We start from the raw sequence: 16,492 nt of genomic DNA, 5'->3' as shown, positions 1-16,492 counted from the left end.
CAGGGACAGGTCTGGGCTGGTCTGTTCCCCACACTTTATCACAATCCCTGAGGATTTTGTCTAGTCAAAATAGTGAAGAATGAAAGATTTTAAATGTACTTTTTTAGATCAAGACAGGGGATCACCTGGAGTTTGGGGACTGGGCTAGCTACTGAGTGAGATCCTGTCAAAAAATTAAATTAAATAAAAAAGAAATTAAATTAAAAAATCAATTATCAAATCTTGAAGAGATAAATGAACATTAAAATAAATTTCTGGGGGCTGGAGAGACAGCTCAGAGGTTTAGAGCACTGGCTGCTCTTAAAGAGGTCCTGAGTTCAATTCCCAGCAACCACATAGTGGCTCTCAACCATCTAAATGAGATCTGGTGCCCTCTTCTGGCCTGCAGGGACACATGCAGATGAACACTGTATGCAGAATAAGCCTTAAAAAAATGAAAACAAAAGTAAAGTAGATTTCTTTCTGGGCTGAAGATACAGCTCAGTGGCAGGGAGCTTTCCTAGCATGCTCAAGGGCCTAAGACCCACCCCAGCAGTGGAGGGGGGGGAGAGGGAGAGAGAGACAGACAGACAGACAGACAGACAGAGCAGACGTGGTAGCACAGGCCTGTAATCCTAGCACTGAAGGATTAGTCCAAGGCCAGTCTGGGCTCTACACTTCCAGGCCAAGTGGGGCTCATGGGATTCTGTTTCAAACAAAACAAAACAAAACAAACAACAGAAAGAAATAAAAGCAGCTGTATTTCTTTTTGGACCACTATCCAGAGTTTCCAGAGATCTGGTGAAGAACTGGCAGGCGGGTTTAAGGACGGGGCTTCTGGGGCTAGTGAAGGCCAGAAGAAGCTCGGAGAAAGCTGTCTGTGGCAGGCCGAGGTTGCCTTGTGATGCAGATGGACTCTCAGGAAACTGCCACCTGTGCTCCTTTGTGTCGGCGCCAAATGTCAGACCCACCTCCTTTTCAGAACAGAGAAGAAAAGTCCCGTCAGCTTTCCTGTTCACCTTACAGATGCAGATACTTGCAGGTTTCTTTTACAAAAGGCAGCCCTGCCGCCAGCTTGGCCACGTCTCTGAGTTCGGTGACAAACAAACACCTGTGGGCTCACAATGTTTTTGTGTGTGATCCGTGGGGACGACTGGTTGTAGACACGGTGGCTGGGCCATCTGCCAGCTCCGTGCTACTTCCTTCAGGGGCCTGGCCCCACAGTCACGTGGACCTCTGCCCATCCGGGTGACAAGTCTGCGGTGAGCCCGATCTTAACAGGGAAGCATCCGTCAGGACTCTGCGGCTCTGTGCTAAGCCAAGCGGGCACACTTTGTATTGCCACCGATGGACGGTGTCCCCAGAAGTCCACGTGAGCGAGGTCCGGAAGTCCTCTTGGCAACCCAGAAAATGAGCCTGGCCTCGCCAGACGTGAGCCTCTACTGCCCTCTAGAGGCCACATGGTAGCAAGACCCACGATGAGGGGGTTCTGCTCAAGGGCGCGAGGGGGGCGGGAGTGGGGAAGGGGAGCTGAGGCGGCTGCGCAGATCCAAGCAATTTGTATCCTGCCCTCTCAGATTCTACTGTCCCTCCCCCTTTTCTGTTCTTTGTTAATCAGAGGTCAAGAAACAACCAAACCTTTCACACTCATGCCTGCCCAGAGCACGAACCCGGAGTTAATGCTCAAGCATGAAGCTCCTTGTTTGCTGGAAACCCTTGGAATGACCTCAGAAATGAACGCTATTGTCATACATTTGTGTAAAACTAGAGAAAGGGGATGGTATGAGCTCTAATTGGTTAAGTGATGGGTGGTGCACATCTGTAATCCCAACACTGGAGAGGCACGGGCAGGAGATTCACTGTGGGTTCGAGGCCAGCCTGGACTCCATAGCTAGACCCAGTTTAAAAACAGAACTTCTATCTCCTATGACTCTCCTTCTGTATATAACCACTCCCACAGGCTAAGGACTTCTGAATCCGGAGAAGTTAAATTGGAAATACAGTTAGTCTGACTTTAATGGGCCATTATATTTCCATATGTAGGAATTACTGGCCATCCTGGGACAGGAATGACTTCCAGGAATAATCTACCTGCTTATCTGGTAGCGCCAAACAACAGCAGTTGGGAGGTGGGTGGAGGCAAAGAAAGAAATGTTTCAAGTGTGCAGAGCCAACTGTGAAAAAGTATCCCAGATATTAGTCCCTGTCCGAGCAGGGACTGGAGAGATGGCTCAGGGGTTTAGAGTACTCATTGCTCTTCCAAAGGACTTGCTTCAATTCCTGGCCCCCACATGGTGACTCACAACTATTGTAACTACAACTCCAGGGGATCCAATGCCCTCTCCTGACCTCCTCAAGATCTGCATGCACATGGTACACAGATAAACATGGAGGCAAAACACCCATCCACATGAAAGAAAAAGAAATAGAAATACATGTTAAAAAAAAATAGAAAGTTCTCCAGGTGGTGGTGGCGCACACCTTTAAACCCAGCACTGGGGAGGCAGAGGCAGGTAGATCTCTGTGAGTTCAAGGCCAGCCTGGTCCAGGACAGGCTCCAAAGTTACACAGAGAAACCCTGTCTCAAAAAAAACCAAATGAATAAATAATAAAATAAAAAATAAATAAAGTTCAAGCAGATCCAAAAGAAAGTTAATCCAGTCAAGAATAACTTTGAGTGGTGGTGCACGCCTTCAATCCCAGCACTTGGGAGGCAGAGGCAGGTGCATCTCAGTGAGTTCAAGGTCAGTCTGGTCTACAAAGTGAGTTCCAGCACAACCAGGTCTGTTACACAGAGGAATCCTGTCTCAAAAAAACTGAAAAAAATAAAATAAAATATAATCAATGCAATCCCAGCCCTTAAATGCCCTTAAGGTAAGACAATGGTGAAGTCCAGGCCATCTTGCGTTACCCAGTGAGTCAATCTCAAAAAATTAAAAGTTGGGCTGTAGAGATAATGTTAATCCCAAAGATTCCAGGAGAAAGACCACCAACCAATAATTATTGCTAAAATAATTAAAGCAAGCTTTTTATGTTTTTGTTTTGTTTTGTTGTTGTTTGAGACAGGGTTTCTCTGTATAGCCCTGACTGTCCAGAAATTCACTCTGGCCTTGAACTCGGAGATCCACCTGCCTCTGCCTCCCTAGTGATGGAATTAAAGGTGTGCGCCACCACTGCCCAGCTGCAAGCCACCCACCCACACACACACTTTTTTTAAAAATTCGTGTACCAGGGCTGCCTCCCCCTATAGCAGGGTTGGAAAGGTCAGCCTTGGATGTGAGGAAGACAAGGCTTTTATAGCTCAGGGGCAGGAGGTTTCCAAATGGGGGATTTAGCAGGCAGATAGGTGGGGTTACAGGAGCAGAACATAAGCATAACAAGTTAGTCATAAGGACCTCCGGAAACAAAGGTGTGGTTGTAAGGTGGTCATAAGGTAGTCATAACAACAGGTGGTCATAACAACCTTTTGAAACAAAGGTAGGGTTGCAACATGGTCATAATAACTTTTTGGAACAAAAGCATAATATCCATTTCCTGGAACATGCAGCACAGAGCCATTTGTAGTTCAGGTTACAGGCGGGGCACAGCCCAATCCTTAAGAAACAGAAATTTAATCATAAACAGGAATGAACCAAGTTTGTCTTTACTATTAAGATGGCTTTCAGGCCTAAGGTGGAGGCAGGCTGGTTCATCAATGGTTCAGCAGTTAAGACCACTGACTGCTCTTGCAGAGGACCCAGATTGGATTCCTAGAACCCATATGGAACCTTTAACCCCAGTTTCAGGGAATCCATCGGTACCAGGGACACACATGGCACACATACACGCAGACAAAATACTCATACACGTAAAATAAAATTAAACAAACAAAACCCAAACTAACAGAAGGGGGTTGGGAAACACTCCCTCCATGCTGAGAAAGCTGAAACTTGTAAGGTTTTCTCTCCTCAGCTTTTGGAATCAGTCAACTCCCACTGGGGCAGGTACCTCGGACCAGCTGCCAAAGGGCAATCTCTCAGACCTGTCCGGTTGTCCAATTGTGCGGAGAACTTCAAGGCTGCATCTTTTAGGAGGTGTCACCTGTGTTGGGGTGTGCTTTCTCATGATGCGGCTGTCTTTGAGTCACCCCAACTCCTGTGAGTGACCCCTTACCCATACTTCTGTTATTGACCCCAGTAAAGCCCACTGGTTCATCAAGCTGGACTTTGGTGTGATAGTTACTTCAGTCTATCATGGGTTCCCTGTTTAGAGTAAACAGAGGTGTGTGTGTGTGTGTGTGTGTGTGTGCTGTGAGATGTCTTTCTGTTCGCTGTAAGTATGTGTTGCTCTGATTGGGTGATAAGTAAAGCCATTTGGCCTATGACAAATCAGGTTATAGCTAGGTGGAAAATTGAAGAGAGAGACGGGAAGAAGAAAGGAGAGGGGAGAGAGACGCCAGCCACCACTGAAGAAGAAGCAAGATGCCAGCAGACTGGTAAAGCCATGAAACGTGGCAAAACATAGATTAATAGAAATGGGTTAATTTAAGCTTTAAGAGCTAGCTAGCAGGAAGCCTGCCATAGGCCATGCAATTGGTAATGAATATTAAGCCTCTGAATGGTTATTTTATAAGCAGCTGTGGGATCTTGGGGCTGGGTGAGACTGGAGAAACCTTCTGACTACATGTGTGTATTGTTTCCCCAGGAAAGGTCTCTCACCAAACACAAATCAACAATGCAACAGACATAATAACAACTGGCTATGGAATGACATTCTCATATTCTCTCTGTCTCTGTCTGTTTTTGTGGGAATGAGATAGAGTCTTGTTATGTAGTCCTGGCTAACCTTGAACTTGTGGCAATCCTTCTGCCTCTACCTCCCCAGTGTGCTTACACCTATTTTTTTTCTTTCTTTCTTATTTTCATTTCCTTTAATTTTTTTGGGGGGGACAATTGTGTTATGAATTATTGCACAGTGAGGGGACCCCCGAGGGTATCCCTCACATGCAGGGAAACATGCTGGGCAGACACAATGGTGGGCTGGGCAGATGCACGCCATTCTGGCATAGTGATGGCAGCAGCAGCCAATAATTCACAACCCAGATACTGCATCTACATAGAGAATTTATTATAATAGAGAGATGAAGAGAAAGATAGGAACGAGAGAGAGGTCAAGGGTATGCACCTCGTGGGAAGAAAAGCAAAAGAGAGAAAGGAAGGGGAGGAATTTTTCCTTAGAATGAAGCTTTTATGTCAGGATGCAGGAATGCACCAGCATGCACGGTTTTCTGTGGTGTTTTGTTTGAAACAGAGTCTCCCGATCCCGTACTTGTGGAGTGCTGCTGTTACAGGAATGCACCAGCATGCAGTTTGATGTGGTGCAGGGGATGGGACCAGGCACTCTATCTACTGAGCCCCATAACCAGCCTTCTCAGCTATTTTTAAAACATGTATTTATTCTCTCCCTCCATCTCTCTCTGGATATGTACACTTCTAAATGCACAAACAGGCTGCAACATGCTTGTGGAGGTCAGAGGACACTTTGCAGGACTCAGTTTTCATCTACCTCGTGGATTCCAGGGAGCAAACTCAGGTCATCAGATTTGACTGCAAGTATCTGACCCACAGAGCTAGCCCTCCCCCAACCCCAATTTTCAGCTTTTTCTATGTAAGAAACTTGATAGAAGTGTTTTTTTTTTTTTTTTTTTTTTTTTTTTTTTTTTTTTTTGAGACAAGGTTTCTCTGTGTAGCCCTGGCTGTCCTGGATCTCACTCTGTAGACCAGGCTGGCCTTGAAATCACAGAGAACCACCTGCCTCTGCCTCCCAAGTGCTGGGATTAAAGGTGTGCTTTACCTGACACGAATTCCAAGCACGCCCCACGGTCATGCATGCCCGGCAGGACACTCAGTCATTTCCGGGTCATACATCCTGTGTAGCCCATGACCCATGGTTACGTAGTCACATAGTCTGTGTTTCCTCTCGCCAGGCCTGGCTCTCTCTCTCTCTCTCTCTCTCTCTCTCTCTCTCTCTCTCTCTCTCTCTCTCTCTCTCTCTCTCTCTCTCTCTCTCTCCCCTTCTAATAAAGCTCTAAAAGGTAGGTTCCGTCATGATCATGACCCTTCCACGCGGTAACCAGCGCCAGCCACCGGCGCCATTTCCCTTTCACCACCACCAACCAGCAGTTTCCACGATTTGTTTTTTTCTTTTTCCGGAGCTGAGGACCGAACCCAGGGCCTTGCGCTTGCTAGGCAAGCACTCTACCACTAAGCTAAATCCCCAGCCCCAATTTCCATAAGTTTTAAAACAACCCCCCAAATGTACACAGAGGTACTAATAACAGACTATAATGCTAAAATTGTCAGTAATGAAAAGCACATCCCTGTCAGCTGGATTAGAAGAAAAACCGACTTGTCTATGCTCCCACTGGAAGAAAGCTGATAAAAACGCAGCCAAAACTGAAGGGAAAAGTGCCAAAGAGGTTTGGCAGGTGGTTAACCAAATTTTGTCAGTTTTCTGAAGTATTGGAAATTTTGAAGCTTTTTGTTTGTTTGTTTGTTTGTTATTTTTGAAGACAGAGTTTCTCAGTGTAGCCCTGGCTGTCCTGGAACTCACTTGGTAGCCCAGGCTGGCCTCGAACTCACAGAGCTCCGCCTGCCTCTGCCTCCCGAGTGCTGGATTAAAGGTGTGCGTCACTGCCGCTGCCGCCACCACTCGGCTTTCATTTTTTAATAAAGGGTTCTACAAGTTGTAGGATCTTCAGGCACTATAAAAGCTGGATTCAGTGCCGGGTGGTGGTGGCGCACGCCTTTAATCCCAGCACTCGGGAGGCAGAGGCAGGCAGATCTCTGTGAGTTCGAGGCCAGCCTGGGCTACCAAGTGAGTTCCAGGAAAGGTGCAAAGCTACACAGAGAAACCCTGTCTCGAAAAACCAAAAAAAAAAAAAAAAAAAAAAAAAAGCTGGATCCATGCACATGCAAACACACATGGACACTCCTTCTCACATGCACATACTCCAACATTCAGACTGAAATTTAACACAAACTTATTACTTACTATCAAAAGCTTGTTTGAGGATTGTTTTCATTGGGAAAGCTCATTTTAGGAATGAGCTAATTTTCCTGTTGGTTTCCACATTACCTTGGGTTCCTTTGTCACTCCCAAGGAAATGGGAGAGAACAGCTTTGGGTCACCATTGCCTGTGACAGATGGGGTGATTTTTGTCTTTTCCTTCTTAGTCTTTTGAGTATTTAAAAATAGTAATCGTCTGTTATGAAAAATAAATTTAACTTTCACTTTTATGTCATATTAGTGTTTCATATGCTAACTTTTGTTCTACAGACATTTATAAGAGGTTTTTCTTGTGTATGTGTATTTTCCCCAATCTGCTGCGGAAAGTTAAGCAAACACAACCTAAAGAGAGAACGCTTGTCCCTTTGAAGGCACAAGAGTATCCACGATGGTGGGGAGGTTGTAGTGTGCAATGGCTTTTTTCAGTCGGGTTGCCCTAGAAGAAACATGTAAGTCACAAGGGTATACCAGATGGAGAAACGGAGGTTCCCTGCACCAAAATAGTGCTATCTTTACTAAAAACTCAGCTAGTATTAAATACCAGAAGAAGACAAGAAAACTAGCTCTGAGCAAGAATGTCCACATTTAGCCTCCAGCATGGCACCTGTTCCTCCCATAGGACAAAGCAGAGTGGAGCGAGCACCAGCCTGCCTGGAGAACTTGATGAAGGCTGACTCATGCAGGATAAGGTGGTCATCATGCCTGGATTGGCCTGCATCTCAAGAGGCTAGCTTTTTTTGGTTTTTCCAGACAGGGTTTCTCTGTATAGCCCTGGCTGTCCTGGAACTCACTCTGTAGACCAGGCTGGCCTCAAACTCAGAGATCCGCCTGCCTCTGTCTCCCATGTGCTGGGATTAAAGATGTGTGCTGCCACCACCTGGCTAAGGCACTTGAAATTAAAAGGAGCAACATTTATTTTCTAGATAGTCTTTTGTATTATCTTTTTATTACTGTGACAGATAACAAATAAACAGCTTACAAACAAAAGCTTTATTGGCTCACAGTTCTGGAGATTTCATAGGTTAGAGTTAGGGCCAGGGGAAAATGCGTGGGTAGAGCAAAGCTCCTCACCTTTTGGTGTCCAGGAAATGAGAGAGAGAGAAGGGATCTCACAATCACTTTTGAGGGCAAACCCCTACTTTTCAGATTTCTCACTAGATTCCACCTTTTACAAGCGTTTGCCAAGTCTCCCCATATCACCACAGAGTGGCGACCAAACCTTTGGAAGGCATGTCCCCAAACATAACTGTTCTGGGTGTGTCGTAACTAACAATAAGCGATTGTATTAGTTATTGTCAAAATTAACATTTTTATAGTACCTTGCTTGGCTTCATGTCACTCCCTGGCAAGGGGAAATTTTATCTTACATCAGTTATTCCTCCTTTGATTAAAGAATGTTTGTTGTGCCTTACCAATCATGAAAGCTATGAAAAAAGTTTAATCAGAATATGATTGTGTCTCACAATTGAAGTGAACTTTGCTAGTTATAGTCTAAACATTAACTATGTAGTAAAAACATGATATTTCAGTCAGTGCCATTGACATTCAGCAGATTGTATTCCTCTCCCATACTTATTTTGTGCACCATAGTTTATTTTACATGATGCTCCATTTGTAAAGTTTCAATGTCACTCATATTGTACAATCAAAATCAAATTTTTTTATACAGATTGAGATGTTAACGTCATTCTTTGTATTGGTGACACATGGCTCTGTTGTCTTTTTTATATCAGATGAGATGAAGTAAAGATAAAAAAGTATAGGGCTGGAAAGATGGCGTGGTGATTCGAATTCAACCCCTGGAAGTCACTTAAAAGTGGCAGGATCAAACTGACTCCACAGAAGTTGTCCTCTGACCTCTATACACACTCCCTAGCACCCCCTCAACCGTGCATGTGTGCACGCACACGTAAATAATGCATTTTTTAAAGAGACAAAAGGAAAAAATAGATTCTTCTTTTTTTTTGTTTGTTTGTTTGTTTTTTGTTTTTTCGAGACAGGGTTTCTTTGTGTAGCTTTGCGCCTTTCCTGGAACTCACTTGATAGACCAGGCTGGCCTCGAACTCACAGAGATCCGCCTGCCTCTGCCTCCCGAGTGCTGGGATTAAAGGCGTGTGCCGCCACCGCCCGGCAAAAAATAGATTCTTGACTTGGAAGAAGAAAGAGATGTATAGATAGTGAAATAAAGATGAAACAATTCATCTTATTTGGCCACTTGGAGAATAGTAAAGATACGAGTGGGTGCTAAGTACATAGTTTGAAAACTAATATTTTAAAAATAATTATGAATGTAAATTTTAAGGCTTATTTTCAGAACAAAATGCTATGAAATATTTAGAGTCTGTCACATGGTACTGACCATCATTTTGGGCTTAAGATATATTTAGTGCATTAATTTGTAGCATTATCAGTTAAGTTTTTATTGCCTTTATTTTTTCTTCCATTGATGATTAAACCTAAGATCATTGTACATGTTCGAGTAGCTGCCCTTGCAGTGAGCTATAGATCCAGCCCTGTTATTGTTAATATTACCACATCGAGTGCACTTTTGCATAATTAGAATTTTATTTGGGAGGGCTGAAGAGATAGCTGAGCAGTTAGTTATGAATGTTTGCTGCTCTTGAAGAGAAGGGACCCAGGTTTAGTTCCTAGCACCCACGACTGGTGGCCCATAACCACGTATAATAACAGCTCCTGGGAGTCAGACACTCTCTTTGGCTTCTTATAGTACCTGAATGAAACGTGGTATATACTCAGGCCCCCATATATATATATATAGCTTTCTTTAAATAATTTTTAAAAAATTACTTTATTTCTGAATCAAGTTTCCTTTCTGATGTGTAGAAACTTTAAAATAACAATAGTGTTATGATGATGCTGTGAACTTACGGTCTTTCATCACACAGTTGAGCATTGTGAAATAATGTTTTTTTTTTCCTCCCCTTTTTTAGGCCTTGATGTTAAAATCGAAGCATGTCAGCGATTTTTCCGAGATGGGCTAACAATCTCATTCACAAAAATCCTTACAGATGAAGCAGTGAGTGGCTGGAAGTTTGAGATTCATGTGAGTTTTCCATTTGACTATTAAAACGCAGATTATATAGTGATCCTTTGCATGGGGAGGTCAAGTGTGTGTATTTGTGTATGATATATTTGGCCTACTGTAGTATAAAAGTGTAACTTTTAAAGTAATGTTATAGTGAATTATTTCTGTTAGAGGCAGCATGGGCATTTAAAACAACAAAGAGATTTAGAGTTAAAACTACTGGGTTTAAAGCCAGGCGGTGGTGGCGCACGCCTTTGATCCCAGCACTCGGGAGGCAGAGCCAGGCGGATCTCTGTGAGTTCGAGGCCAGCCTGGGCTACCAAGTGAGCTCCAGGAAAGGCGCAGAGCTACGCAGAGAAACCCTGTCTCGAAAAACCAAAAAAAAAAAAACAAAAACAAAAACAAACAAAAAAAAAAAAAAACTACTGGGTTTAATCTTTCTCCCTGGTTCTCCAGTGCCTTTTGACCTTAGACAGATCACCCCATTTTACTGAAAATCTGATACAGTCAATTGTGAGATGTACTGCCATTTTATATATTGTTAAGGAAGGCAAAACTTGCCCAAGATGGAGAAAATGTAGTGTATGTCTGGGGGACTTGAAAGATCAGTGTTGTAGAGGTAATCACTGCAGAAACGGACAGCAAAGAAACTTGTATATTTCAGAGCCATGAGTTACTATTTAAACAGTTGTTTAGTCTGGATTCAATTTAAAATTGTCATCCCGCTGACCTTGACCTTGACAGCCTCCCTGTGCTAATTCCCTGCCGGGTTCCACCCTCCTGAATGCTTAAGGGAAGTTCTTTGTCTGTGTATCCTGCATAATGGGCATTAACAGCTTAGATGCAAGATTGTAAAACATCGTTAGCGAACTTCTGCCCTCTGGGGTTCTCCCATTGTGCTGTAAGCCTGTATTTAAGACTTCCTCCCTCCTTCAATAAACCGCATTCTGCATTAAAAGAAAAAAAAAAAGCCAAGTTACAATGCAATAACCAGACTTTATGGGAGAATCCATGACAGCCAGCCAGACCTCCTCCAAGAATTTAGAAAGCATTCAAGATTATATAAAACCCTGTAACAATGCAGGATTTTTTCTTTTGTTCTTTCTCTGTTGTAGAATATTATTTTAAGGTGTGTTACTTTTTTTTATATTGCATTTGTTTAACTCTGTGAAGCTGTGATACTGTGTCTGTCTAAAACACCTGATGGTCTAATAAAGAACTGAATGGCCAATAAAAAAAAGAAAAGAAAAGAAAGGAAAAAAGTCATCCCTTTTAAGTAGACTATTTAAAGTGATCTTAGGGCCCTAATATCTCCAAACTATGAACAGAAGCAATGCAAATACTTCAGTACTTGTTATTTGTAGGATGCAATCAGATTTCACTTAGAGAGTGAAAGAAGTTGTATCTGGACTAATAAGATGCTGTAAGTGCTACAAACCTGTTATTTGTTTCACTATGGAGATAGTCATAAAGCAGATGATATTTTTCTGGTCTGAAACTTTTTTCAGTGAAGATGATGGGGTAAAAGTCCCAACATAACGTAATTTCTCAGATTTAGAAATACAGAGCTTGTTAGTGTATAGTCTTCCATTGGGGTAACTGATATATTATTTCAATTTTAGAATTGTTGCTTCTAGTGTAAGAATTCCAAAGAGAGAAAAAAAAATGGGAATTTGTATGTTGCCTGAAGAGATAGAGCAGGATTTGGCAACTCATAGTACCTATTTCATTTTTAAGCAAGTAGCTTTTTGAAAGTACACACCATAGACATTATAAAGCAAATTAATTTGATCATAGTACTAATGAATTAAATATAATTCAAGTAATCAGTATAAAAATGAGGAACTCATTTAATATTAAGATAAGGGTAATTAGGATGACAACTTGGGTTTGAAATTGCAATGTTTTCACATTCTGAATCACCTTTCTCCCATGTATAACAGAGATGTATTATTAACAATACCCATCGCCTGGTGGAACTATGTGTGGCTAAGTTGGCCCAAGACTGGTTTCCACTCCTAGAACTTCTTGCCATGGCCTTAAATCCTCATTGCAAATTCCATATCTACAATGGTACACGTCCATGTGAATCGGTGTCCTCAAGTGTTCAGGTGCCTGAAGATGAACTCTTTGCTCGTTCTCCAGACCCTCGATCACCAAAAGTGTGTTGGTTTGTTACTTTCAAAATTAAATATTAAGATTGTTTTATTCTATCTGCCACAGAACATTAAGTAATCTCAATCTCCTTTAACACGGAAAAAGACTAATTATACTCTGGGGATTTTGCGTTATGGTTTGAATCCTTTCTTTTATACCAAAGCTATGTTTTATTGTATTCTACTAATGTTTAGTTTTTCTGTGTAGTAATAGTTGGGATCTGACAACCAAATGTACTTTGAAACTTTTAAGTGAAACTATATATAGCACTAGGAGCCCTTTTGCATAGTCATAGTATTTTAGTTCAGGGCTTATGGCTTTTCCTCCCCTCTCTATGTAAGTTAATCCCTATAATCTTCTACTCAACCTGGAAATAGTAATAATTTGGTTAATATAAAACATCTGTTTGCTCTATAATAATAATTGAGGAGATTATGACTGATTAGAAACCTCAGATCAATAGTCCATGATTTTTTTTTGTGCTTCAAAGTAGGTATATGCTATACATGCTTAATACATCACAAAAGTACAATGATGGAAATTATAAAATAGAAGCAGAATAGTAAAACTTTGAAATTTTACTAAAATACATGTTTGAAAACAAAAATTTCCTATAGCATTGTAAACAGACTGTACTTTAGTTTTATACTATATACTTTTAAATTTATACTTGTATAGTTTTTATTTCCTTTAGCAAGTGCTAACAATAATAGTTTCTAAATTTAGACTGTAGGGAAACTTTTTTAAAAGATTTGTTTTTACTTCATGTGCATGAGTAATTTGCCTGTATGTATATTTGTACACCATGTGCAGACCTGTGCCCTTTGGAGGCCAGAAGAAGGCACTGGATCACCTAGAAATGGAGTTAGAGTCACCATGAGGGTGCTGGGAATCGAATTTAATTTGTCATAAAGCAATCAGTGCTTAAAGCTGAGCCACCTATCTAGTCCCTAGGGAAATATTTCAGAGATCTGGGGATTTTCTTTTCTGACCAGCCCAAAAAAATGAAAGTCACATGTACAATGTTTGGTTTATTTGGTTAGAGCTTGAAATCACCAGTAATGTGTTGAACTTAGAGCTATTCTTTTTCCAGTTCATATTGTTGCCACTAGATGGCTTATTTTAGCTTGAGTAGGATCCAGTTACCATCAAAGTAAAGATAATTTTCTTTTTTTTTGTTTTGTTTTGTTTTGTTTTGTTTTTCGAGACAGGGTTTCTCTGTGTAGCTTTGCGCCTTTCCTGGAGCTCACTTGGTAGCCCAGGCTGGCCTCGAACTCACAGAGATCCGCCTGCCTCTCCTTCCTGAGTGCTGGGATCTATGCTATTCTTTTTAAAAGAAACGTATCAAAAAATAAAAGTAAAACTACATTTAAAAGAGCATAAATGCTGGGTGGTGGTGGCGCACGCCTTTAATCCCAGCACTCGGGAGGCAGAGGCAGGTGGATCTCTTGAGTTCAAGGCCAGTCTGGTCTAAAGCGTAAATTCCAGGACAGCAAGAACTGTTACACAGAGAAAACCTTTGCAAGTACGCCCCAAGGACCATCCCCAAAAAGAACATGCACATTCTAGACTATGGAATCATTTAAATTTTTTTTCTACGTAGAACTGGTTGGATGTTGCCAGTTCCAGGGTGTCTGGTGTCTCCTCCTGACCTCCACTCACAGGTAGTGCAGATACATGCAGACAAAACACTCACAAATAAAATCTTTTAAAAAGAGAGAGAGAGAAAGAATAGAACTACTAAGTATATCAGCTCAGTAGTCTCATTCTAGTTACTAAAGAAATAAAAAATACATAACAAACATAATCCTTTTTACAAGTAATCCCAAAAGAGATCTGGTGAGCCAAATAGTTAGCAGGGGTTGGGGCTAGAGAGCTGGCCCAGTGGGTAAAGAGCACTTGTTGCTCTTGTAGAGGATCTGGATTCAGTTTATATTTATAGCACCCACATGGTGGCTCATAATCCTCCTCAATTTTGGCTCCAATGGATCCCATGTTCTCTTCTGCCTCTGGGTACCAGACGTGCACAGGGTGAAATATATACTGGCAAACACTCATACACATAAAATAAATACTGAGAGTTTAATGACCTAGAATTGGTCTTCTCATCAAATTAAAAGGTAAGAAAATATTAAACCTACTGAAATATGATAGTCGACATCCTACAGAACTTAAAATTTAGATAGCTACATTTAGCTTATTGTATTTCTCTTGGTTTTTGAGACAGGGTTGGCCTGGCTGTCCTGGAACTCACTCTAGACCAGGCTGGCCTTGAACTCAGAGATCCACCAGCCTCTGCCTCCTAAGTGCTGGGATTAAAGGCGTGCGCCACCATCAATCACCCAGCCAACAATAAAGTCTTTATTCAGCATTCCCCTTTTAAAAAATAGCTGTAGGCATTATTTTTGCCTACAGTATAATAGAAAAATTGTCTTTCCTTCCCCCTTACTGGCTTTTAAAATACGGCCTTCTAGAGGGTGGTAAGGTGGAAAAGATTGTCTTCATTATTAGCTTTCAGATATATTTAATTCTTTTGTAACCTTTTAGTTCATTTTGAGGTTTTTTTTTTTTTTTTTTTTTTTTTGGTTTGGTTTTCCGAGACAGGGTTTCTCTGTGTAGCTTTGCGCCTTTCCTGGAACTCACTTGGTAGCCCAGGCTGGCCTTGAACTCACGGAGATCTGCCTGCCTCTGCCTCCCGAGTGCTGGGATTAAAGGTGTGCGCCACCACCGCCCAGCCTCAATTTGAGTTTTTTAAATGGCAAAGTTGATTAATAAGATGGAAATTGAGCCTGGCGGCGGCGTTTTGTTTTTTTTTTTTTATCTTATTTCAGACCATTCGGACAGTGCTATGAGTTTCTCACTCTTCACACAGTGAAAAAATACTTTCTTCCAATAATAGAAATGGTTCCACAGTTTTTAGAAAACTTAACTGATGAAGAATTGAAGAAAGAAGCAAAGAATGAAGCCAAAAATGATGCTCTTTCAATGATTATTAAATCTTTGAAGAATTTAGCTTCCCGGGTTCCTGGACAAGAAGAAACTGTAAAGAACTTAGAAATATTTAGGTTAAAAATGATACTTAGGTAAGTTCCTTAATCTTTGGAAGTAATCATGTACAGGAATTTCTACAATCAATGTCAAACTGAGTTTCTTTTACAGATTATTGCAAATTTCTTCTTTCAATGGAAAGATGAACGCACTGAATGAAGTTAATAAGGTCATTTCTAGTGTGTCGTACTATACCCATCGGCACGGAAATCCTGAGGAAGAGGAGTGGCTAACGGCAGAGAGGATGGCTGTGAGTCCTTTCACTGTTTTTTAACTAAAGAAATACTTAAACCTGGAATGGCGGTCACTGACATTTGAATGTTGTTGTTCTGATTAAATTTACAGGATCGTTAGTCTCAAGCTTTCTAAAGTAGCATAATTATTTGGTAGCTGATTATGTGATAAATTTATTGTTGAATGTAATCATTAGTTCATTGTGAGTTTTGCTATAAACTGGGAAATTGATTAAAAGGGAATACAGGAGATAATATTTGAACATGATTGAAGAAAGGGGCCTGTTCATGTGACCAATTCCAGTTAATGGCTTAAATCATGAAATACACAGATGGGTATGGTGGTGCACAACTGGAATCTCAACACTGGAGAGGCAGAGGCAGGCTATCTATCTATCTATCTATCTATCTATCTATCTATCTATCTATCTATCTATCTATCTAATATATGTCTCTATCATCTATCTATCTATCCATCTATCATCTATCTTATCTATGTAGCTGGGTGGTGGTGGCACAGGCCTTTAATCCCAGCACTCAGAGGCCGGTGGATCTCTGAGTTTGAGGCCAGCCCGGGCTACAGAGTGAATTCCAGGACAGGCTCCAAAGCTATACAGAGAAACCCTTTCTTCAAAAACCAATATATATGTATGTGTATGTATGTATGTATGTCTATAAGTATATGTGCATATATATGTATGTGTATGTGTGTGTATATATATATATATATATATATAAAATATTAGAATATGAGCTACATAAATTAGTTTTTCTTGATTTTGGGAATTTGTTTTTAAAGTGCTTAAGTTTATATCATTTTTGCATTAATACTTAGGAAACTATTTCCCATATAGTTTACATATTGCAACTTTAATGAATAACTTACCATTTCAATGATAAAACCCATGTTATTTGAGTACAGATGTGAGAGTCATGAGACATCTGTAGCAAACCAGTATCTTTACCTCTAAGGGTCTTTTTT

The 16,492-nt window shown here is 41.2% G+C and overlaps 1 protein-coding gene and 1 long non-coding RNA gene across 2 annotated transcripts; one reads left to right on the top strand and one right to left on the bottom strand.

The window, feature by feature from the left end:
• Positions 1–719: 719 nt before the first annotated feature.
• Positions 720–1,405, bottom strand: LOC119086667. Its single transcript, XR_005090013.1, has 2 exons — positions 1,103–1,405; positions 720–953 (listed from the first exon to the last, which is right to left on the bottom strand). It is a non-coding gene; the product is annotated as an uncharacterized LOC119086667 (long non-coding RNA).
• A 13,661-nt stretch (positions 1,406–15,066) lies between these two features.
• On the top strand, positions 15,067–15,895 carry LOC114697616 (probable ubiquitin carboxyl-terminal hydrolase FAF-X). Its single transcript, XM_028875892.2, has 2 exons — positions 15,067–15,312; positions 15,389–15,895. Exons 1-2 carry the CDS (start codon positions 15,131–15,133, stop codon positions 15,549–15,551), a joined length of 345 nt encoding a protein of 114 aa, XP_028731725.1. The 5' UTR covers positions 15,067–15,130; the 3' UTR covers positions 15,552–15,895.
• Positions 15,896–16,492: the final 597 nt, after the last annotated feature.

This window comes from Peromyscus leucopus, chromosome X (genome assembly GCF_004664715.2).
Source record: "Peromyscus leucopus breed LL Stock chromosome X, UCI_PerLeu_2.1, whole genome shotgun sequence".
Taxonomy (NCBI): Eukaryota; Metazoa; Chordata; class Mammalia; order Rodentia; family Cricetidae; genus Peromyscus; species Peromyscus leucopus.
The sequence above is the reverse complement of the archived record's forward strand: the minus strand, read 5'-3'. Positions and strand labels throughout refer to the sequence as shown.

Bases quoted from the DNA above. Each gene is read 5' to 3' on its own strand.
- LOC114697616 (XM_028875892.2), top strand. From the start codon at position 15,131: ATGGTTCCACAGTTTTTAGAAAACTTAACTGATGAAGAATTGAAGAAA. The intron at 15,313-15,388 runs GTAAGTTCCTTA...TTTCTTTTACAG, and splicing joins AGGTTAAAAATGATACTTAG to ATTATTGCAAATTTCTTCTT.